This window comes from Micromys minutus, assembly GCF_963924665.1.
Source record: "Micromys minutus genome assembly, chromosome: 29".
Taxonomy (NCBI): domain Eukaryota; kingdom Metazoa; phylum Chordata; class Mammalia; order Rodentia; family Muridae; genus Micromys; species Micromys minutus.
In genome coordinates this window covers 25,347,679-25,372,627 of record NC_137964.1, presented here as the reverse complement: position 1 = coordinate 25,372,627, position 24,949 = coordinate 25,347,679, and the positions used below count along the sequence as shown (strand labels likewise).

Sequence of the window (24,949 nt, the reverse complement as noted above, 5' to 3'; positions counted from 1 at the left end):
CAAATAGTCCACCCCTCACAAGATGACCTTCTGTGGAAACAGGGTATTTGCAGGTGTGATTAGTTGCAATGAGGCTGTATTAGCATAAGGTATTGTCCGTGTAGAAACACAGCTCATACATCAAAGGGGATGAAAGAGAGTTTATCCTGGGCTGGAGAGATGGATTAACAACAGTTCAGGGCACCTGCTGCTCCTGTAGGACCTGGGTTTCATTCTCAGCACCTATGAAGTGTCTCACAGTTCCAGTTCCAGGTGGTCCTACTCCCTCTTCTGGTTTCTTTGAGTGTCAGGCATACACACTGTGCGCAAACATACAGGCAAAGCATTCATACACATCATATAAAAATTTTTAAAGAGAGATATATTATTTTGGAGCCAAATATGAATGCCCATGGCACAAGAATAGAGATTTAGTAACCCACAGTCCATGTTCCAAAGTGGTAATAGTTTGATGACATTTTTATAGTAACTGAACAAGGAAAGTCTTAAATCAAGACACTTGATATAACACACTGCAAAAAAACCATTGGGTTACACCTAAATGGAGACATCCCAGTTTTAGGCCTGAGGTGATACTTGACAACACGTTTAGTCTTTTGGCTAGCAAAAACTAAGGCTCTATTAATACATTTCAAAAATTACACAGAATGTTAGGTCCCTCACAACCCAAGATGAACTGTAATCAGGCACCAGACCTGCAACATTTTTTTTTTTCTTCAGGTAACTGAGGGTATTTTTATTGTATTGTGGATCTGCAAACATATCACTAACCTCTCTCTGTTAGGTGAAAGGACCTGCAACATTCTAACCTCTACACAATTACTGAAGTTCTAATCAGCCAACCAGCCTTGCAGGAGATTCCGTTGAAGATGTACCTTCTTAATGGAAACTTTCTTTCTTTTTAAATTTGTTTTATGTTTATGAGTTCCTTGTCTTCATGCACACCAGAAGAGGGAGTCAGATCCCATGACAGATGGTTGTGAGCCGCCATGTGGGTGCTGGGAATGCACTTGGGACCTGTGGAAGAGCAGACAGTGCTCTCAACTGCTGAGACTGAGCCATCTCTCAGGATCTTTCATTAACAGTGTCTTCATAAGAGAGGGCACGAAGAGAGGCCCTGTAGCTAACCGCTAGGTAGCAAGGCAAGAGACCACCCAGGGTCTCCGATACTATGAAACCAATACAGGTGTCTTTTAAATTTTTTTAATTAATTAATTTTACAGGGTCTTACTGTGAGTCAGCTGGCCCTGAACTCACTATGTAGACTAGGCTGGTCTCGAACTCACAGAGAGGCTATCTACCTCTGCCACTTGAGTGCTCCTATTAAAGGCATGTGCCACCCAAGCTCTGCATGCAGAACGCACCCCTAACCATTGAAGTTTTTCCTCCAGCCCCACAGGCATCATTTGATACTTTATTTATTTATTTAATTAGTTAGTTTTTTTTTGGAGACAAGTCTTACCACGTTGTCAAGGCTGATATGCAACATCACACCCAGCTGCAGGTGTCATTTGAATGAAGTTCCAGGGATGAGCAAGAAGCCACTGCATGATGATTCAGAGAGAAGAATGCCAAGTCAGGATGAAAAAAAAAAAAAAGCCAGAGAGCTGGATTCAGGGCAGTAAGATAGGAGGTGTGATTGGAAAAGCCAGGCTGGTGCAGAGACTTTGTAGGGACTTTGCAGGGAAAGGGCCGGAACTGCATTCCACAAACTTGGTCCTTGTGTCTTTTGACTGATCGATCGTATCAAGAATCACCCGGCCTCTTAGAGGACAGGGATCTAGGCTGTACTGGTTGCCTACATATCAGCGTCAGCGTGAGATGACAGAACCAAGTCTGCATTTTCCCATCCTGCTCTCGACCTTACTACATAGTCACAGTCAAATCTTGTCATTCTAGGGCACTGGCTTTGGCCTAGGTCAGGCAATGATAAGGAATATGTTCATTTTCCTTTACCTCCCCCAAATCATTTCCACCTCACTCTCTCACAAAGACCATCTAAGTGACAGAAGCCTTAAATGCAGCTTACAGATAAACCCTCCACCCACGCTGAAGAGAAACGTACTACACAAGAGGCATGAAGAGAGAGACCCAAGTAAGGCTGAAAAAGCTGCGCCCTCCACGCGGCCAGAGCCGGGGAGACGTGTGCGCACGCGCGGGCCCCACCCTCGGGCGAGGGGCGGGACTGGCGCCGGGGCGGGGCTCGTGACGTCAGGTGCGCGCGTGGCTCCGGCTGCGCAGGAACAGCTGGTGCCTCGGGAGGCGGCTAGCGAGCGAGCGGGCGGGCGTGGGCTGCTGGTGGCCGGACGGGGCCACGCTGCGGGAGCCGCCGCCGCCTTGCACCATTGCACCATGTCCGGCCAGCTGGAGCGTTGCGAACGCGAGTGGCATGAGCTGGAAGGAGAATTTCAGGAGCTGCAGGTAGGACCGGGCCACCTGGTCCCGCAACTCTGCTACCTGCGGTGCGGTGCCTTCCCCATCTAACCATCCCAGTACCGGAGGTGGGGCGATAGGACCCAGAGAATGGCCCAGGCTGAGCGTCCGATGGGCTAGTGGGTGACCTGGCACAGTCCCTTTCTATCTTTCAGCGCTTTGGCTCCTCTGTCTCTTGGGGCGCCCCCATTCTCGCGCCCTCTCACCCGCTCTTTGCTCCACGCTCTCCCTTCGCTGCAGAAAGTTGGTCTCTGGCCCCCGAGGCAAGTTTCAGGTGTGTTCACGAGGAAACAGTCACACTCAAAGGACATCAGACCAACCCCCACACAGGGATCTCCCCCCCAAACCTGCTACTCTCCAGCTGCAGTTGGCTGCTCAACTACTACTCGCTCTGTGCTGGTGGGGACAGCTCTCTCCTGCAACTGCGGTTTGAGAGTTGTATTTGGCTGCTTTCATCTTGGCCCCTTAGGCAGTTCTTAAGTATCAGAGACTCCCCTTGTCTTTGGGGGCCCTGATGTGGTTCTACGTATAGGCTGCTGCAAGCTGAGTTTGGCATTGAGGATGGCAGGCATCTGTCAGTTCTGACAGCTGGCTACCTCACCGAGTGATAGAGGGCTGCACCCAACCCTCAGCCGTTTGGCTCAGAGCGTTCCACCAGGTGGGTCGAAGGTGGCTGTAAGAGCTGGCTCTTGAGAGAATGGCATTGTCACCAGGTCCTATCAGGAGGGTCGAGAGAGGCCTCAGCTGTGTGCTTTGGGGACTAGAGACTCAGGAAACCTTGGGGATGACCAAGAGGAACAGTGCATGGCTTTCTCGAATGCCCCTGGGTGGCTTCACTTCATTCACACACCCCTCTTGTCATATCCCTCATCCCTATAGCTTTATCCGTTGAGCTGCCCTCCTACAGTGTTCAGAGGAGGATGTGGTCAAGGGGTGTCTGTGATGGGTCTTTCTAAAGTGAGGCTGTCGATCCTGATGTAGTTACAGGGGAATGCTGGTGAGCCTGAACAGGAAGGCATGGGCAGAGACTAAGATACCCAGGGCTGTCATCCTTTTGTGGTCCCTCTAGCATATGAATAGGTTGGTGCCTTCTATTTCAGATTAGGTCTTGGGTCCCTCATAGTTCCCAGAGGATCCTTTTGGTTACAGCCACTCAGCCATATTTTAACAGTTTGTCCCACTGGGCTGTGAGGTCATGTCCAGCCACAGAGCCAGTGAGTGATTGGGTCTTAGAGGTTTGGGAGTGGAAGAGGAGGTTTCTTGTGTAGGGCTTTTGCTCATATTTCCTTCCTTTTGGCTTGCTTTAAACTAAGACGAGGAGGAGCCTAACACTGCAGAACTATGCAATTAATGCAATTATCAACTATTAGGTGGCAAGTCTTGGCAGGCAGGTGTTGCAAAGGAGTCCTTTGATTTGTTATGATCCAGCTTGGACAGGAAGATGCCATAATGTGTCAGGTGCTGGGGTGGTGAGGGGCAGAGGGGTTATGGGTTGATCTGGATGCCCATCGTCTGGTGGTGAGCAGCAAGGGCTATAGAAGGGCCGGGTGAGTGGAGACGGTGAAGTCTCTGACCTGGTTCCTTCAGATAGGACAACTGGGCCAGACTAGATCTTCCTTAGAGGAAGAAGGACCCAACTTTTAGGAAGAGGTTTGATGGTCAGCTGCTGGGTCTGAGTGCTTTTAGTAAATGGCTTTCTGGTGGTTAGGGTCATAGACTGGAGCAAAACTACCATCTCTTTCTCCATCTATATCTATATATAGATACACACACATGTATATATACTCATTTATGTACATTTACATATAAATATATATTTATAACACACATAATATGTTTAATATATACAATATTTGCATGTAAATATATACTTATAAATATATATTTAAAGGTTTGTTGTTTTATGTGTTTTGGTGTTTTGCATGCATGTTTCTGTATGTACCACATTCATGCCTAGTGTTGGAGGAATCCAGAAGATTTTATCAGAGCCTCTGGAACTTGAATTACAGACAGTTGTGAGGCACATGTGGGTTCTGGGATCCAAACTCAGGTCTTTGCAAGTGTAACTAGTGCCTGTAACCACTAAGCCATTTCTCCTGCCCGTTTATTTATTTACTTGTTAGTTAGTTTTATTTATGTATGTGTCTGTGTGTGGGGTGCATGTGGAGGCCAGAAGAGGAAGAAGGTTTCAGAATCCCTGGAATTGGAGTTATACTATGTAACATTCTTTTCTTTTGAGACAGTGTTTCACTGTAGCCTTGGCTGGCTATGTAAACTCTACTGGACTCAAATTCACAGAAATCAGCTTCCTTGTGCCTTCCAAGTGCTGGGGTCAAAGGTGTGTGCTACCCACGCTGGCCAAGAGGTCCATCTACAATTTTTATTCTAAGAGAGGAAGCTAGACATGCTGATTGTTCCAGTTGGGATCACCAGCTGTTCTGTGCTGAAAGTTGGTGCTAGATTTATTTATTCAGGAAATGTCTAGAGTCTGCCCGTTCTTTGCATACATGGGACTTCTAAATTCCTGGGAAGAAAGTGTCCAAGTCCTAGGTGTATGCTGTATATGTTGAACAGAGATTCTGATGAGACATTTGTGGGGAAACATGGAGATGATATAGCTGTGTGTGTGTGTGTGTGTGTGTGTGTGTGTGAGTTTGTGTATGTGCACAAGTGTGTGTGAGTGTATGTGTACAGTACACAAGTATGTGTATGTGAGTTTGTGTGAATGTGTGGTGTGTGCACAAGTGTGTGTGTGAGTTTGTGTGTGTGCACAGGTGTGTGTGTATGTGAGTTTGTGTGTCAGTGTGTGTGGTGTATGTGTACACAAGTGTGTGTATGTGAGTTTGTGTGTCTTGTGAATGTGTGTTGTGTGTGTGCACAAGTATTTGTGTGTTGTATGCATGTGAGCTTGTGTGTCTCTGTGTATGTATAAGTGTGTGTGAAATATGTGTGTATGTGATGTATGTGTCTGTGTATGTAAGTTTGTCTGTCGCTGTGTGTGCACAAGGGTGTGGGGAGGTCTGACTGCAACTGGAAAAGTCAACAATAGAAGGGACTTTTTTTTAACAATAGGAGGGACTTTTTTTTATGTCATCAGGAAATCCTGATTAGCCAGTTCTCCTAAGCTGCCTAAGAATCTGGGATTGTGGGTTTCAGCTTTGCTGGGTTTCTTTGTTTCTGGGGAGATGAATTGTGTCCACATTTTACGTCTCCTTCCCCGTTTGGAGTGGAAGAAAGAGGAAGCCTGTATCTCAGACCCTGGAACATTTAAGGTCTTCGGAATTCCCCTTCACCTACAGAGAGCCAGAGAGTAATGCCCTGAGCTTTCAGGAAAGATCTGATTTCTCTGGACTGATTTACATTTCCTGGGGTGTTGCTGGACTCTGGGGGAAGCCACAAGGATGGGGCGCTTAAGTGGTTGAAATGAGCATCAGTCAGAGATCAGCGTGTGTGCTTGACCCCTTGGCCTGTGATGTGATCACAGAAGGTCACCTACAGACATTGGGGCTGAGGACTTAATGATCAGTTCCTGCTTTATGTCACTGGAAACCTGACCCCATCCTCCCAAGCACAGGACTTTTTCAGTGCCTGGCTTCATGGATAAGTGAGATCTTGGATACCATTGTAAAAAGTGGGAGTTTTTTTTTTTTTAACAGCCAGTGAAATGTATGCCTCCGGCTCCAGCATCACAAGAAATAAAAAGGAGGGGTGACCCTAGAAACAAAGTCAAGGTTATCTCAGCAAGACCCCAGGGAATGGAGCTAGAGTCTTGTGGCTCATGAGCATGGATACTGGGGACAGGGTCTGAACGAGGACTGTTGAGCACCATTCTACATTCTCCTCCCTGCAAAGATTTACGTGTTTGTGTGTATGTGTGTGTGCGCACATGGGAGTACAGGAGTTCATCAGGTCCACAGGAGGGTGTCGGATCTTCCAGAGCTGGTGCCGTGAGCTGCCCAACATGCTGTGTACTAGGATCTGAACTAGGGTTCTCTGAAGGGGTAGCAAGCACTATAAATGGTTGAAATGTCTCCCCCACCTCTATTTAATTATAAAACCATGCATTTATTTGTATGTGTGTATGTATGTGGACCCCACGGCACATGTGTAGAGAGGTCAGAGGACAGCTGTGGGACTTTAAAGTTCTGAGGATTGAATTCAGGTCATGGGGTTTCTCTGCAGTCGTTTTCCCTGTCTCCCTCCCTTCCTCTATCTCTTCCTGGCATGGTCTCTCTATGTAGCCCTAGGTGTCTTGGAACTGTCCAGGGAGACCAGGCTGGTCTCAAACACATAGAGATCTCCTGCCTCTGCCTTCCACGTGCTAGGGTTAAAGGCATGCACCACTATGTCCAGCCAAGTGTGTACTCTTAACCACCGTACAAGGCAGATTCATGTGACCCTTGGTTGCGCTTTCATTTCGGCTGTCCTGGGAACTTCTGGCTTTAGAAGCAGGTAAAGTAGAAAGAGCACCAGTCAGAGAGTCAGCATTCCTTGCTCCATGGATGTTGTAGTATCTGGCCCACAGCAAGCAAGCATCTGAGCTTGACCAAGACTGATGGGGATGTTACCTAGTTACCGTTACTGTGTAACAGTGATGTTACACAGCGAACTGATTGACACATGGATATCCCTTTAATCTAAGCAACAGCCCCTCCCCTCCCATAATGAGAGTAAATGCTGAGGAAGTTGAAAATCATCAAGTTGGCAGGGCATGGAGATACAGGCCTTTAATCTCAGCTCTCAGGCGGCAGAGGCAGGAGGATCATGAGTTCAAGACCAGCTGTGAGTTTGAGAGGTCACCCTAATTTACTTAGCGGGTTCCAGGACAGCTAGCACTATACAGACACATAGACTGTGTCTTTAAAAAAAAAAAAAAAAAAAGAGGAAAAGAAAATCATCAGATTAGATATGAACACAGGTCTGTTCTTTGATTTGGATTTTTGTGTTCCTAACACAGTAGGTTTTTTTTTTTTTCATTTATTTATGTGCATGAGAGAGCTTGTGTGCCAGGGCACACGTGTGGGGGTCAGGACAACTTGCAGGAGTCAGTTCTCTCTACCACATGGGTTCCAGGGGTTAAGTTTAGGAGGCTGGGCTCTATGGAAAGTGTTTTTTTTCCCACTGGCCCCTAGAAGAAAAGTTTTCAACTTACAGAGTCTCTTTTCAAATTCTTTATGCCTGGCTAAGACTCAGTTATAATTTAAGGTGATGGAACCCATTTCTACTGGTTTTAAGGTGAAAAGGGAGTTCGTGGACTCTTGAATTAGGAAGTCCAGTTGAAATGACTTTAAACAAGGATCCAGGTGCTCAGTTTATGTTTGTCTGTGTTTCTCTTTGTTCTTTCTCTTCAATTTCATTAGCAGCTCCCTTCCTCCTTGGTGAGATCAATGAAGGTGACTAAGGCTAGTTCTGGTGGCACACACTTCTAATCTCTTCTTAGAAGGCTGAGGCAGGAGGATCATATGAGTTCAAGACCAACTTTCTGGGAGAGCTCTGACTGGGGAGAAGGAGGTGGGTAGGTCCAGCTTGTTTCATATGATTATTCCAGGGATTGGTCATAGGTCTGTCTGCCTCTGCAGCCTCCGAGTGGGATCAGTAGAATACCAGAGAAGGGTGACCCCATGAACAGAAACCAAAATAACAAATTAAAAAAACAAAAAGGGGCTGGAGAGATGGCTCACTGGTTAAGAGCACTGACTGCTCTTCCAGAGGCCCTGAGTTCAATTTCCAGCAACCACATGGTGGTTCACAATCATCTGTAATGGGATCTGATGCTCTCTTCTGGTGTGTCTGAAAGACAGCTAGAGTTTACTCATATAAATATAATAAATAAATCTTTAAAAAACAAACAAACAAAAAACAAAAACAGAAAGGGATGGTAAATAAGCTTTTTTTTTTTTTTTTTTTTTTTTTACTAAAGCCATCTAATAGAAATTGTTCTTATATATGATTCTCAAACTGTATCATGGCAGCCCACCCCACCCCCCATAATAAGGATAATTAAAAATATCCAGGGAAACAGTGAAATGTCAGATCCTGGGCAACCTGTCATTCTTCTTGATGATGTCATATCTTGGTAGCAGCATAAAACCATTTTGCACAGACCCCACCTTTGCAGCCTTTTCCCAGCTGAGGAAACTGAGGCAGGATCGATTACCTAACTCAGCTTCTAAGTGGCAGGCCAGATCTGAACTTGGCTGGTCTGACTGCAAAATGTAATCACTTAGCGATGATCTGACCCCGTCTCCCTTGCTGAGCACCCATGCATGGAGTCCTACTCCATGTCCTATGGCAGACACCACCTTTCAACCTTGACATATGACTCAGAGTATTTCCCCATAAGGGAATGACACGCTTGAGGTGGAGGGGAAGTTGCCGTGTTTGGTTGTGTCTTCAGGGTGATAGGACCTCCTTAGGGACAGTCAGCAAGAGAAAGTCTACTCAAGGGTACTCTCTTGGACAGCAAGCTGACGACCAGCAAGTGGTACAGATATAAGGCAGTCTACAATCTGGTGGTGGCTCTGGCTCTGTTGCAGTCTGCTGGATCGCCACCAAGTTCCAATGCCTCTGAGCCAGAGCTTGCCTGGGAGTGCCGTGAGATTCATCTGTTAAGGAGGTCTGACTCCCTGTTCTGGATGTGTTAAGAAGGAGGTGCCAGATGTTTCACATCTGCTGGGACCTGGATTCATTAAGTTCATATTCCCACTGGGGCAGAGCACGGGGCCTCAGAGGATGAGAGAGGTGGCCTGGATTGGTGCTTTGCTTGTTTGTGACTTCTCCATGTGGCAGGTGGTAATTAGGCGGGATGGAAAGATGCTAGGGGCATCCCCGGCCCATGGAGTTCATGTTATTGGCCTTTGCTGTTTTTCTTTTTCATTTTGTTTTTAATCCAAGTGCATTTTTTTTCTACATTTTGTTGTTGTTACGTGTGTTGCTTTGTTAAATTTATTGCGGAGCTAGGGAGGCGTCTGCTATAGTGTACTTGTAGAGTGTGTGTGTATGTGTATAGGTATCCACACACAAGTACCCTTGTGTGTTTTAGCACATATGTGGAGACCAGAGGACAACTTGTGGTAGTAGATTCTCCCTTTCTACCATGTGTATCCTGGGAATTGATTCAGGCTGTCAGGATTGGTGTCAGCATCTTTTTTTTTTTTTTTAATATTTATTTATGTATATGAGTACACCTTTCTTCAGACACACCAGAAGAGGGCATCGGATCCCATTACAGATGGTTGTGAGCCACCATGTGGTTGCTGGGATTTGAACTCAGGACCTCTGGAAGAGCAGTCAGTGCTCTTAACCACTGAGCCATCTCTCCAGCCCCAGCATCTTTATTACTGAGCCTTATCTTCGTATTGCTGCCTCAGAGGCCCAGAACATGGCATTTATAATAGAGCTAAAACTATTCAGAACAATATCCTGTATTGTTTAATGATGCTGAGTATGTAGTTCAGGTACTTGTACGTGATGGTAGGGACCTAATTCAGCTTGGAATCGCGTAGCACATACCTGAAATCCCAGCACTCAGTAAGTAGAAACAGGAGCAAGTGGGGAGTTCAAGGTCATCCTCAGCTGTATTAGCTAGTCTGGGCTACCTGAGACCCTGCCTCAAAAACGGAAGCACCAAATTTAGTGTAGAGGGAGCTGGAAAGAGAAGCAAATGACTCTGTTAAGAGTATCAGTGATTAAAAAGGGAGAGAGGGGTTTGTTTTCAGGTGTGTGTAGTTCAAATGGAGCTCTCCCTCCTGCTTAGATAGAGCTCATGTCTAGTCTGAAATGTAAATGGGTAAAGATCCTGTCATCTAACCTCGGATGGAGCTGTCAATCAGGAGCTGTCATAGGTGAGGGATGCTTGAAGCAAGGAGGAAGCAGGAGGAACCAACATCCAGCTTCTTTCCTTCTGCTCTTGCTCAGACCCATCGACTAAGGCCAAGGGTGCTGAGCAGGAGAGCCCGGGGTGAGCGACATACGGGGGTCAAAGAAAAGCAGAAATGGTCTTGGATAAGAGTGGGACACAAAGATAACCAGCAAAAGTGAGTCACTTCTTTGTGTGGGGACAAAAGGAATCCCATCAAGGAAGGATGTGACACTTCTCAACTCTCCACGCTCTGTAGGTGGTTTTTGTTTTGGGGACAGGAGCTCATTGACATAGCCCAGTATATCTTTAAATCTGATGTATACCGAGAATGACCTTAAATTCCTAATTTCCCTGCTTCCACCTACCAAGTGCAGGGATTCTAGGTACACAGTAATACTGTTCCACTGAGGGTGGAAGTTGCTAATGATGGGATTGTCTGCAGTTGTGTTTTTAACAATTATCTTTGGACTCACTTATTTATTTAATACGTATGGGTGTTTGCCTGCTTGTATGTAATTGTGTGCGTGCCTGGTGCTCTCCAGAATCAGAAGAGGGCATAGCATCTCTTGGAAATGGAGATGCAGATGCTTGTGAGGCACCGTGTGGGTGCTAGGAATCAAACTCGGGTCCTCTGGAAGAGTAGCTCCTGCGCTCCAAGCCGTCTCTCAGTCCCTTTAGTTATTTGTTCTTGGGGAATAAGTGTCTCGGCATCTGATTCTTCACCAGCAGGTTTTTCTCTTTACTCCCTCCGGACACCTCCATCTTTAGGTGTTCTATGACAGGTTGCATGCTTTCCTTCATGTTTGGAACTGGACAACTGGAGACCTGGGCTTGCTCTGAGCTTCTGCAGAGAGTCCTTTCCACAGCTGTCTGCCACGCGACTCCCAACACTCTGGATTATTTTTAGAAGTAGCAACTTAATGTGGGAGTCAGTCATGTTTAATAAGCTGGTTTAAGAAGCGAATGGTGATGTTTGCCAAGAACTTGCTCCCAGTTTGGGGTGAGATCTCCCATGTCCCAACTCCTTGTTCAAGTCAGAAGTAAAGTTGAAGTTCAGTTGTTGGGCATTTTCTTTAGAAGTTAGAGATTTATAAGAGAAAAATCTGGGCATAGTAGCCTTTCATCCCAACGCTTGGGAGTCAAAGGTAGGTGTTCTAAGGCCAGCCTGGTTTTTATCGACATTTTCAAGCCTGCCAAAGTCACAGGGTGATGATACCCGAGCTATAAAAGAAGTGGCTGGGTGGAGGCCGGATTTACTTCACAGCCCAGCAACCTATTACTAAGAAGCTACTCAGAAGCTCACCACACCCAGATGATCTTGAATCTCTGATATTCTGGCCTCCACCTCTGGAATCCTGAGACTGTCTTAGAGGTGTGCACCACTGTGTGTGTGTAGGAGGGGGGGTTGGGGGGAGGAAACTGTGGTGCCTATTAGCGTACCAAAGTCAGCTCTCCTCACCCCACCCTTGCCCTAAACTCCAGCACCTGGGCTCCTTTCCCACAGCTTCTCATTCCTGTAGAGCTCTGCCAATCAGCCATGCACCCTCTCTGCACACTTGGCTCGTTCTCTCAGTTCTCTTCAGCCCCCTCTCTCTTCTTTGCAGACCCCCCCCATCCTCTTCTGCTCCCCACTTCTATCATGGCTTCATTCAGTCTGCTGGCATGCTCAGTCTACTGTTTTCTCTCCCCACTCTGGACTCTTCCAGATGCGTCTCTGGCTGTACTCTCCCTCATACATACTTAGAGTAAAAAACCTTCCTCTGAGTCATGCCTTGGGTCGGTCATGGTCCCATTCATTCGGCCACCACACCTTGCTCAGTAGTGTGGAGGAGGATGTGATCCAGGGCCTTTTGCTTGCTGGGCAAACATTCTCCCAGTAAAACTGTATCCCCTACAAAAAGATGCATCTGTAGAGGCAAGAGAGTGGTAACCTGGGGCTGGGGAGAAAAGACAAGGGCAATGACTGCTAGTAGAACACAGGGGTCTTACTGGGTGATGGGATGTCTGAAACTGGATTACACCTTGGTAGATGCCTAAAAGTCACGGAACTGGTCCAGGGAGATGCCGTAGGAGGTGCAGTGTTATACAAGTTGTGTTTGATCTTTTGAGCCCACATAAAGGTGAAAGAGAACTGACTCCATAAAGTTGCCCTCTGACCTACACACACACATACACCACACCACACACACATTTAAAGCTAACCGAAGTCACTGAACTATTCATGTACAGTGTTTCTGGTTTTGTGAGCTTGTGTGTGTGTGGGGGGGTCTGTGGTATATGAATGTTTGTCAGTATGTAACTTTGCACATTAGCACAGTTGTTTTCAAAGAAAGGAATGCTTTGGTTTCTGAGGTTGGTGCAAAAGCTATCCCACTGGATGTCTAGGGATCTGCATGTTTGGTTGTCTCCTTAGCTAATGGCCTAATGAAGGAACCACTCAACTGGCTTAAAGTCCTTATTTGTGGCATTTTTTAGAGGACTACCTTTAGGTAGGAGACAGGTCATTAGACTGAGGCCTGTGGCTTCTCTTCTTACCTAATGTGGTTAATGCTGGCAAGATGCTCCCTTCCGTTCCTTGTCCCGTTAGTGTGGATGCTGGCACCTGCCTCTGCAGTGAAGAAACAGAACTGCTAATGCCTCGCAGGGCAGGAGTGTGTTTGCTTATGCAGTTGGGAATTCAAGGGCATGCTCTCAGGGGAAGCAGATGCAGCAGAGGACTCAGCCTTCATCTTCCTCTCAGCTCTCCTCCCTCCTCAGGATCCAGACACTGGTAGGGTAGCCCTGTTAGCTCAGTTTCTCGATCTACCTACCTTCCTAGTGGGAGCAAGACCACTCCATCCCAACAGTTCTCTTCTGAGCCCCACACTAACTATCCTTAGTCCTGGATGCCCGTCTTTGTATTAGCCAGCTGGATTGGTGGGAGGGCTGAAGTTCTAGCTAGACCCAGGCCATATGCCCTTGAGTCTAAGGCAGGACTAGTCCCATCCCAAGAGAGATCTCGTGCATGGTATGTGGGGAGAGATTAGTCTCTAAAGAAATCTACAGAAGTAGAAACCTATCTCACCAATAAAACACAACAACCAACAGAAGGTCTCTGGCCAGCTGGCTTCACTGGAGGAGGCCAAGATAGATTGCTGGGGGAAAGGAAGTTATGGCCACTGTTGTCATTTAAATCCGGTGTCCCTCACAGTTCTCTTCTGGACACTGGAGCTGTAGTCGTCATGATGTTTTGAAGGCTGTGAAGCCTTTAGGAGCTGGGGCCTGGCTGGTAGAAAGTGGGTAACTAGAGGTGGGACTTTGAAGGTTATACCCGCCTGTCTCAGTTTGGGTTTCTGTTGCTGGGAAGAGACACCATGAATCTGATAACCCTTATAAAGGAAAACATTTCATGGGGCTGGCTTACAATTCAGAAGGTTAGTCTGTCGTGGTCACGACAGGAAGCATGGCAGCAGGCAGACTTGGTGCTGGAGAAGGAGCTGAGAGTTCTACAACCTTGATCCACAGGCAGCCAGGAAGAGACTGTTCCATACTGGGCATGGCTTGAGCATGGGAGACTTCAGAGCCCACCCCTACAGTGACATACTTCCTCCAACAAGGCCACACCTCCTAATAGTGCAGCTCCCCAATGGCCAGGCATTCAAACACATGAGTCTTGGGGCGGGGTGGGGGGGGGAAGCTATACCTATTTGAACCACTACACACACTTCCTGCTAATAGTGTCACTTCCTAGGGGTATGGGGACATTTTTACTCAAACTGTCACAGCAGCCCCGCTTCCCCTCTAGTCCCCTCTACCTCATGATCCTCAGCGGTATGAGCGACTGCATATGCATCCTTGATGTGTGTACCATCATGAACTCCACCATGCCTTCTCTGCCATGATGAGAGGACTCCTCTGAAGCTTTATTTTGGTTAATGTCACAGAAGAGGGGAACCATCTCAGGCACCGGGCTAGAGGTCGTTCCTGTACTACCTTATTAAAGAATCTGGCGGCCTTCTGCTCACGACTTAGGGACTTGCCCGAGGCTAAAATTAAAAAGTATAAACCAAATTTCTTTGGCCGAGGCAGATTTCAGGGCAGTGTGCTGACTCTGTGGCATGGTTATTATTAATAGACAACTCATATGCAGGTCTACCATGAAAAAGAGCAAGTGGGGCCTAAAGAAATTCAAAATGTATAATTTGCAGAGAAAAAGAGCACCAGGAAAATCCATGTGGTAGCCAAGACTGGTGCTGAGAGGGGATAAGAGCCTTTAAGGAGAGGCCTCCTGAGAAGCAACTGAATAAAAGCTGCTAAAGGCCCAAGGGGAGCCCAGGGTGCATCCCAGTTGGCTGTGGTACTTGGCCAGTCACCCCTGTGGTGCTGGAAGATTGAAGAAATATGGAGTCTTTCTCTGAGGCTTCGGGTGCCCCGGAGGTTAGGCTGTGTGGCTGGGGTGCTGTGTCCCCTGCTTGAAGGCTGTGCTGTTCTAACAGAGGTCCCTCAAGTAAAACAAGATCCAAGGGGGCTTCTTCTTCCCTTCCTTCCCCACGGGACTGAGGTAGGTTCCGGGCGGGGACATGAATGAGGGTTTCAGTTCTCCCCAGCTAACCCAGAACTCTGTATAGAGCAGGCTGGCCGCAAATTCACAGATCCATCTTGCTTCCTGAGTGCTGGGATCAAAGGCAAGCACCACTCTACCCAGTTACTTTTTTGGACAGGGTCTTTTGTATCCAGATGGGGCATTGAACTTGTTGTGTAGCTGGTTGGCCTTTGAACCCTGACTGTTCAGACTCCATTTAGCAGATACTGTTATTAGAGTGGCTTGTCACCATTTTTTGTCTTGTAACTATGTGCCACCAAGTAGTAGTAACTGCCCCAAGCTCTTGGGTTGTCAGGGGTTGGGAAGTTAGACAGGAATTTAGAGTTGGTGGAGAGGCCTGGCTAGGCCTTACCGCTAAGGTTTCAACTGAAAGTCTTTAATGACAAGTGTGGCCAAGACCGGAACCATAGGGAGTTTTCTGTTTTGCCGGTGTCGGGCCGGAATAACTTGTCTTTATGTCAGTGCCATTCTGACTTTTGGATTCTCGGTGTAATTAGGGCCTCGGGGTGTTTGGACTCTTTGTTCTAAGATCAGATGTTCCAGTGGATCAGGTAGAAGCTCTGTGGGCCTCTGTGACCTTTTCTTAGAATCTGTCTGGTGTTACCTGTGCCACATTTTGGTTGGCCACCATTGCAGGGATACTCAGATGGAGGTGGAGGGAGCCAAGTCTCCACTGCTCTCTTTTCTCTTAAAACAATTCAGTCAACTGTGGTGGCACACGCTTTTAATCCCAGCACTTGGGAGTCAGAGGCAAGTGAATCTTCGTGAGTTCTAGGCCAGCCTGATCTTCATAATGAGACATTGTCTCAAGGCAAAACACTCAAAACTATTAGGGACAATTATTTTTTGCAACAGTATCTATTTCTCTTTCTTTGTGTTTAGAAATAGCTTTATCCTGAGCACAGAAACAGGCAGATAAAGGGAAGGAGGAGGAGGGGATATTACTCAAGCGTACAGGTTTCAGTTCTACTGAGTGAGTTCGGTACAATAGAGGCTTGTCTTAGGTTCCACTCTAGCACTCAGGCACTTGGAGGGAGGGGAGGGGCCGCTCCAGAGCACCAGACTAAATGTGGTGCACACACTTTTAATCCCAGCACTAAGGCAGAGGCAGGAGGATCTTTGTGAGTTGAAAGCTATTTTGTTCTCCATAGAGAGTTCCAGGCCAGCTAGGGCTATACAGTGAGACCCTATTTTTTTTTTTAAGATTTATTTATTTACATGTGTATACTGTAGCTGTCTTCAGACACACCAGAAGAAGGCATCACATCCTATTACAAATGGTTGCTGGAATTTGAATTTAGGAGCCTTGGATTAGCAGTCAGTGCTCTAAACTGCTGAGCCATCTCTCCAACCTGGAGACCCTATATTTAAAAAAATAAGTAAATGAATAAAGTATATATGTGTGTGTGTGTACAAAACTCATATTTGTGTATAATTTTTAATATTTTATATAACACATATAATTTATATGTTTATATATTATTTTAAAATTTACATATTATTTTAAAAATAGAAAATAAGATAAGATTACCACAAGGGTAGCTTTTATGTCAGCTATTAATTTTTTTCTTTCTACCTAACTCCCTCTGTCTGTAGCCCTGGCTGGCCTGGAACTTGCTAAATAGATCAGGCAGAACCTCACGCTTGTGGTAATTTTGCCTCTAAGTGCTAGGACCACGCAGGTCCCTCACCACACCTGCCTTGAACATTCTTTTACACAGAAGTAAATAGTAAGAGGGTGGGAGGAAGTGCAAGGCAGGGTTTTGGCATAGACTGTGGGTAGCGGTCTTATGGCTGTACACTAATCTACACTCTAGTCTCACTGTAGACGTTAAATTTGCTTGCTGTTTGTCTCTGTATGCCAGCCGTACAATAAAGTGTTTTATTTTGGTGCCGGGTGTCTAATACAAGGCGTCACACACATTGGATTTTTAAAGAAAGGAAGACCGCAGACACACAGATTACAACCTGGAAGGTCATGGGGGAAGAATGGCTAGAAGATGAAGAGATGAAGTCCGTAGTCGTAGAGCACACCTATCATCCTGCACTTGGGAGGCAGAGGAGGAGTTCAAGGTCAACGTGGACTAGTTGTGACGCAGCAGCGATGTCAGCCAGGACTACATAGCACAACCCTGCCTCAAAAGCGAAAGGGAAAGGCTGGCAACAGCGGTGGCTTCTGGCGAAGGAGATTGATGGCGGTTCTCACCCTTCCTAAGGCGGCGACCTCATGACTTCAAGTTCCTCATGTTGTGATCCCCAGCCATGAGATTACTGCCGTTGCTACTTCACGATTGTAACTTTGCCACCGCTACGGACCATAGTATGCGTGACGCCCAGGATCCCTGATATGAGACTTCCGAGGGTTTGGGAACCACTGGATTGAGGGACTATTTAGAGTCGACCTCGGGCATTTTAATCTTTAACAAGGATAACGTCTTCATGTTTGACTTGTGAAATTAAATATTAATTCACACCGAAGAGGGGCCTGGCCAGCCTCTGGCTGCTGAGTTCGCAGCTTTTGTCTCATCTCTCCAAGGTAGAACCTGACACTAGAGAGCACCAGGAGGCTGTGCTGAGGCCCCATCTTCTAGAGAGCGATCTTGGTTCCCGCCCTTCCTGTGATGTCTTGGAACCTTTCCTTTGTTACACCCGTTTGCTGCTCTGAAGCTTCAGAAACTCATCCCCTCATGGCCTTTCTTCCTCCAAGAATTTCCTTCACTGTATTTATTTATTCATTTCTGTTGCAAGTCGGGCACATAACTGTGCTATACGCCCAGCCCTGAGGAATCTTATTAGTTACAAATAGCAAAAGTTGATCACTCTACAGTAGATCCTCCGAGGGACACCGTTACCAGGCACTTGAGGCCTAGGTCATGGACACCACGTCCCTCCTGACAGGAAGCTCCTAACATCACATCCAGGCCAACTATGAAATCAGAATCAGTCAAGTCCTAGGGAAGCATCAGGCTGAGCCCAGGTTGAGAGGTATCTTCTAAGTGATAGGAATGGGCTTTAAAGATGTCAGTTCAGGCCAGGCAGTGGTGGCGTATGCCTTAAATCCCAGCACCCGGGAGGCAGAGGAGTTCAAAAGAGTTGAAGGTTGATGCTCTGTCCTAGGTTAAAACACACACACACACGCACACACACACACACACAAATACTCAGTGTGAGATTGAATGGGATTTGAGATCTGAGGAACAAATTTGGCAAAAGAAACAGTTTGGGCAGAGGGATGGCTCAGCAGGTAAAGGTGTTTGCCGAGAAGCCCGACAGCCTGAGTTCTATCACCGGGACCCACGTGATGGAAGGACAGAACCACTCCACCTGCACATTGCTCTCTGACATCCAAGTGTGCACTGTGGCTTGTAACGCACAGATACATGTAATCGGGGAAACATTTAACAAAGACAGTTGGCAACAGTGAGTTGTGGTGTCTGGGATGGAAGCCTCATGTTACATATATCAAGGTTCAGTCACTGCATCTGACTGTGGCAGATACGGCGCTGCTCCCAGCTGCACACACTGATGAGGAGTATGACAGTTACTGCCAACTCCCTAAAGGGTGGGCGCAGGGGCGGCAAACTTCCTTGGCAAAGGGCCATATATGGTCTGTGCCACTGCTGCTAACTCGGCTACTGCAGTCCCAAAGCAGTGACAAGGCCGTGCGTGACGGAGCAGGAGTAAAAACGTGTGTATGTGTGTGTGTGTGTGTGTGTGTGTGTTTTAAAACTTTTACTGTTTTCAACCCCTCAACACCCACCTCTGTCTTACGGCCTCCACAGACTTGGACGGCAGGCTTTGCCTGCAGGTCTCTGACACCTGATAGAGAAAAAAGAAAAAGATGGGTACAGGCCCAGGAGGTAGCACACCCTGAGATGCCTATTATTGGGGAGGGGGGTTCTCTAGAGCGTGATGTTCTTCACACAGCTTTTGTAGGTCTGCAAGCTTGGACTCATTTTAGAATAAATAAACATATTAGGAAAACTCGAGTTTCCTGTCTGAGAGGCCCTGGAAGGAGAGGGGACTGCTGGCTCTCCCCCCCGCCCCTGCAAATGAATGGTCCAGGGTAACTGGCTTATGCATTTTTGGATGTCCTTGCTACTTGTTCTCCCCTCCCCCAATTTTTCTTTCTTTGTTACTTTCTTTTTTTTTTTTTTTTTTTTTTTTGCTTTTTTGAGATGTGGTCTCACTATGCAGTCCTGCCTGGCCTACAACCTGCTATGTAAGTCAAGCTTGGCTTAAACTATTGATGATCTGCCTGCTCCCGCCCCCACCCCGCCCCTGCCCCCTGAGAGTTGGGACTGAAGGTATGTCCAGCATTCATGCTCTGTTTTCTATTTTTCTTCCTTTACTTCTTCCTAATTTTCTGCTTTAACTTCCTCCTTTGCCTGGCAGGCATAATAATTTAGACTCTGCCTGGTACCCACTCCTTCCCCCCTCTGCTGAAAATGCTTCTGTGTCAGCTAAGAAAACGACTGTTTAAGCCAGGCATGGTGGCATATGCCTTTGATCTCAACACTTGGGACACAGAGACATCCAGATCTCTTGGGTTCGAGGCCATTCCTATCTGCACAGAGCAAGCCAGGGCTCTACAGTGAGACTCCATTTGAGAAGTAAAAGGAAGGAAGAAAAGGGAGAAAGAAGAGAAGTGGGTCTTTCACTATGTCTACTGCTCACTGATTTTAGCCTCACGTTCTGGGTTCTCCCGTCAGCTCCATGGTCATTACGTATTGGGAGCTGAGTGTGGCAGCAGTTTGGGAACTTACTGTGTTCTGTTCTCCCAGCATTGGGATATGTTATGACTCAGAAGGGTTATTTCCAAGAATGAAATACCATGTTTACTGAGTGATGGTGTCTGGGGAGGGAAGACAGCTTTTAGGAAGGAGATGGGGGCTTTGCAAGCCTTCTCTTCCCAGCGAAGATCAGAAACCCAAAGTGAACAGTAAGTAGGAAAGAGCTTACAGTCCATACAACCCAGGACGCAAGCCTGAGAGCTGGCATCCATGTAATGTGGTCACTGTAAAATCCTTGACCCTGGGTGCCGTGTTAGGAAAAGAGGTCTGCGTTGGCTCTTGGTTTTGAAGGCTGAATCCAGGTCAGGGGCCATATCTGGCAACGGTCACTAAGCGCATCATACGGTAGACAGTATGGAACATGATCAAAAGTAGTGGACGAGTGGGCGCATATGAAAGAAGCATGTGTTGAGAGACTGAGGGAGGAGCACCCGACTTAATGTCACAGTCTGTTCTTGTGAACACTGATCCGTTCCCGTGAGACTTAGCCCATCAACCTCTGTCCCTTAGTCACCTCTCAGCCATTCCCAGCTCTTAAAGATCCTAGTACATCTCGATACCATGACATTGAAGACCCAGCACAAGCATCTTTGGACAGCAAACCCTTGCCATAGCACATGCTGTGAGAATTTCATTTTATCACCTCTGACTCTCTTCCCGTTTGAGCCGCTTGGACCAGAGGTCAGGCTTCTTTCTACCCAGTGAGCATACACAGGGGACAAAAGCATCTCTCATCTAACCTTTTCCTCTGTAGTCCCAGGACTGGCTCTCACTGGGTCAGTAGGAACCATGTGTTTGCCTCTGAACCAATCAGGAGACTGGGGGATAATGATTGGCTGGGACTGGACACGTGACCACTGGCCCGAAGCATCTTGCTTTCTTCCATACCATGTAGGCCATAAGAACTGACAAGAGGTGGGCTGGAGAGATGGCTCAGCAATTAATAGTACTGACTGCTCTTCAGAGGCCCTGAGTTCGAGTCCCAGCAGCCACATGGTGGCTCACAACCATCTGTAATAAGATCTAACGCCACCACCTTCTGGTGTGTCTAATGACCCAAGGTCGGCTGGAGGGAATGTAGCTCAGTTGGTAGTGTGTGCCTAGTATGCACAAAGCCCTGGGGTTGATTCCCACTACCACATAGACATTGGCACATGACTGTAAACCTCATACTCAGGAAGCAGAGGTAGAAGATTGACTCAAAAGTTTAAGTTCATCCTCAGCTACGTAGTGAGTTTAACAAGGTTCTCCTCCATCAGTGATGGTCCTAACTTTCAAAGCATCGTCCTTGACAGCCGCACCACCGTAGCATCCCCCAGACCTCTCCAGTCTCTTCCTGGGTTCACCCTCTCGCTGTACTTCTTCGCCCTCCAGGAGACACACAGGATCTACAAGCAGAAGTTGGAGGAGCTAACGGCACTGCAGGCACTGTGCAGCACCTCCATCAGCAAGCAGAAGAGGCACCTCAAAGACCTGAAGCACGCACTCCAGAGGTAAGAGGGCCGAGGCTCGAAAGTTCCCCCAGGGTCTCGTAGGGAGGCCTTTCTTTTTCCCCTCCTGAGCTGGGGTTACAGGTGTCAGCCACTGTATCTGGAACAGTGCTGGGTTCGATGAGTTGCAGCCGAAGGGTTTCGTGGGCGTGCGCTCTGTCAACGGAGGGACGCCACAGCCCTCCCCACGTTCTAAGGGACAGAAACCCAACTCAAAACTGGCTTAAGAAGAAAATGGAAATTTTAGTGGAAAAACAAAACAAACAAACAAACAAAAAACCAGAGGTGGCTTCAGGCATCACTGGACCCTGGGGTCAAAGTGTGTTTTTTCCCTCTGAATCCTGCTTTCCCCTAGATTGGCTGTGCTCTCTTGGTCACTGAGGTAAGTCACTTAGGTGGCCGTCTGCAAGCTGAGCTTAGAGTCTTCAGTCTTCCTGACTGAGGAATCTGGGGCTCTCAGTCTAATTAATAATTGCTGGTCTGACTAATAATTAATAATTTGGACACTGTGGGTATTCATCAGAACCCCCAATAAACACCAGCGCTTCCCAGACACCTGGAATATCTGCAGAGACTGCTCGGCTTTACCACGAAGAAGCGTCAGCTGAAGAAGGCTGACCCATGAGTTAGGGTCCTAGACTGAGGAACCCTCCCATTTTAGGGCATGGGGGTCTCCCAATATGGTTCTCTTTATCTTGATTTTTAAAGACAGGGTCTCACGTAGCCGAAGCTAGCCTCACACTGGCTCTATCCAAGCACAACCTGAACTCTGTCCTTCATCAACCTCCCAAGTACTTCTGTTGCTGCCGCCGCCGCTGCTTCTCCTCCGCCTCATTATTATTATTGTTGTTGTTATTATTATCTAGTTTTTTTTTGAGCTTACCTTTGCCTCCCGAGTGTTGGGTTTACAAGCACATGCCACCATACCCACCTCCAGCTTCTCTAGTTTTGAGAGTTGCCTCTCTCCGAAGGGCAACGGGAAGACCTCCGTGGGCTGACGGCTAATACCACCTCCTGCCTCTCAGTCAGTCCACTTAGGAATCTTCTAAGTTCTGTCACCGTAGAAGAAAACAGCTGCGCACAGATGGGTACTGTGTGCTGAGTACCATTCCACATGCTTAGTTCCATCTACTTATGTGACCTCTACATAGCTGCTGTTTGGGAAGTACCCTGATGTCATCCTCATCTGCCGGGTGTGGGAAGGGAGGCAGAGATGCGAGGACATCACTGGGGTCTCGGGCTACAGGAACTCAGCATCGCTCCCCTTACAGGTACAAGCGCCATTCCAGCCAAGAGGAGGCGGAACTCATCCAGCAGATGACCGCCAACATTAAGGAGCGGCAGAACATCTTCTTCGATATGGAAGCCTACCTACCGAAGAAGAATGGGTACGAGCCCTCTGATTTCCTACCGCAGACCCCCACTCCCTGCCTGCTGGGGTGTGAGATTAACAGGGCAGGGGAGAACAGGACGGGGGGGGGGGCACTTTTGTGCCTGTTTCTCCCAATCTAGGAGGAGCTGCAGTCCTTCCCCTGTGGCTGGGAGTGACGTCCCTAGGGCAACTCTTTTGAGCTGGCACCTGGTACCTGTGTGTGCCACCTGAGGTAGAAGGAAAGTCTCTCTCTCAAGAGGACCAGCATGTAGTTGGCAGCAGTGACTTTATCCTCAACAATCTGCTGTATTACATTGCAGTCCCCCCTCCCCCCGCCTCCCATCCACTCCCCTTTTGTTTCCCTCAGGGATTGGAACCAGGGCACCCTGGCACACCAGGCAGTGTTCTGAACTCAGCTACACCCCAGCTGTCTGTTGTTTACATGTTTGTTTTTAAATCCTTTAAGGCAGGGCCACATTATTTTGCTCTGGCTGCCCTAGAACTCCCTGTAGACCCAGCTGCCCTTGAATTTAAGGTCATCCTCCTGCCTCTGCCTCCTGAGTGCTGGAATTACAGGTGTGTGCTACATTCTGCCCTTATTTACATAGCAGGGTTCGGCCTGGCATGGAGTCAGCTCTTTCGTGGGGAAAGGTTGCTTGTAAGCCTCAGCTAGATGGGCATTATACAGCAGCCCCGGGACATTATCACCCATCCATTCTTTTGGTCTTTTTTTGCTGTATTTAGATTAAAAAGTTCCCAAGTCAGCTGGCAGTCCATTTCACAGCATCTCCTCCATCACTGGAGACCCTCTAGCAGTGTGTTGCTCAAATTCTTTCTCTGTAGCTGTTCTTTCAACAGCCTTTTTGGGGTGCTGCGTTAGTTGGGAGTCTGTGTTGCACAGGCTAGATAACCCAGAGTTGCTCAAGAAGAAATGAGGGCTTTGTAGCTAAGATATTAGTATAAATATAGACCAGGGATGAATCCTGCCACTTAGATGCTGTTAGAACCCACTTCTCTTTGAACTTGCTTTCTTCCTTCCTTCTTTTCTTTCTTTCTCTTCCTTTCTTTTTTAAAGATTTATTTATTTATATGACTATACTGTAGCTGTCTTTAGACACACCAGAAGAGGGCATCAGATCCCATTACAGATGGTTGTGAGCCACCATGTGGTTGCTGGGAATTGAACCTCTGGAAGAGCAGTCAGTGCTCTTAACCACTGAGCCACCTCTTCAGCCCCTTGAGCTTTCTTTTTATAACTGCTTTTTCCATTGTGTACATTTATTCTCTTCATAGGCAGGGCTTTTCTATAAGCTGTCACCCACCCCCAACCCTAGCAATGCTAGGCTTGCTTCTACCTACCCAGCCATTCAAATAGAAAAATGTCTGGTTCCTTGGTGCTCTAGAGGATTTAAAAACCTAGGGTGGGTTTTCATTGCGTTAGATTGTGTCCCGTGACCTTTCTTTCCTTCCTTCTTTCTTTCTCCCTTTTTAAAAAATATTTATTTATTTTATGCTTATGAGTGCTCTTTCTGCACACACACCTGCATGACAGAAGAGGGCATTCGATCCCATTACAGATGGTCTCGAGCCACCCTATGGTTGCTGGGAATTGAACCAGGGTCCTCTGGAAGATTAACTAGTGTTCTTAACCACTGAGCCATCTCTCCAGCCTCTCCCCATGACCATTCTTAGCCCAAGCAGGAAAATACACTGTCCATGTGCCTTTTGGGATATAAGCTGCTCTCTGAAGGGATCACATTGCCCTTACAGAATGGAGGGATGGAGTGTTAGGTAGGAGATGTAATTGTCCTCTTAATACTTCAGGTCTTCACTGCAGACAGGCAGTGCCCAGAGAGCCACTCCTGGGACAAAGAAGGACCCCTGCTCTCATTTCTTCTCTCTTTTATTCAGATGCCATCACCTCAGTGAGATCTTTCCAAAGCTCTGTCTATCTTTGGAATGTGCTCTTCCTCTCCCAAGGTCTCTAGGAGCCTTCGTTTGTACTGTTGTTAGAGTGTTAGAGCACAGGCTGGTGAGCAGCCTAGCTGTGCTGTGGTTCACATAAGCGAGCTTCTCCTGGGCCCGGAGGGGGTGGCTCAGTGGTTAAGAGCACTTGTTGCTCTTGCAGAGGACCTGGGTTCAATTCCCAGCACCCACATGATGGCTGGCGACTGTAACTGTAGTTCCAGGGGACCTGATGTCCTCTTCTGGGATCTGAAGGCAGTACACACATGGGAGTACAGATATACATATGAGTAAAACACACACACACACACACACACATACATGTGGGGGCAGCAGGGAGGGAGGGAGAAAGAGAATGCTTATGAGAATAGACTTCTCTCTGTCATGGAAAATCAGAGATAAGAGGCCAAGGGCTCATGAGATCATCAAGGGGCTCATAGTTCCTCTGGCCGA

At 47.4% G+C, this 24,949-nt stretch overlaps 1 protein-coding gene across 2 annotated transcripts in view; it reads left to right on the top strand.

The window, feature by feature from the left end:
- Nucleotides 1–2,228: 2,228 nt before the first annotated feature.
- TMEM120B (transmembrane protein 120B) overlaps nt 2,229–24,949 on the top strand; it is a 38,410-nt gene continuing 15,689 nt past the window's right edge. Inside the window, exons 1-3 of one of the 2 annotated variants that reach the window (XM_080940402.1) lie at nt 2,229–2,421; nt 21,044–21,162; nt 22,431–22,547. In XM_080940402.1, coding sequence (XP_080796528.1) covers nt 2,353–2,421; nt 21,044–21,162; nt 22,431–22,547 — 305 coding nt within the window. In that variant the 5' untranslated portion in view covers nt 2,229–2,352. The remainder of the gene's footprint in view (nt 2,422–21,043; nt 21,163–22,430; nt 22,548–24,949) is intronic. The other variant, XM_080940401.1, reaches the window with a different exon arrangement.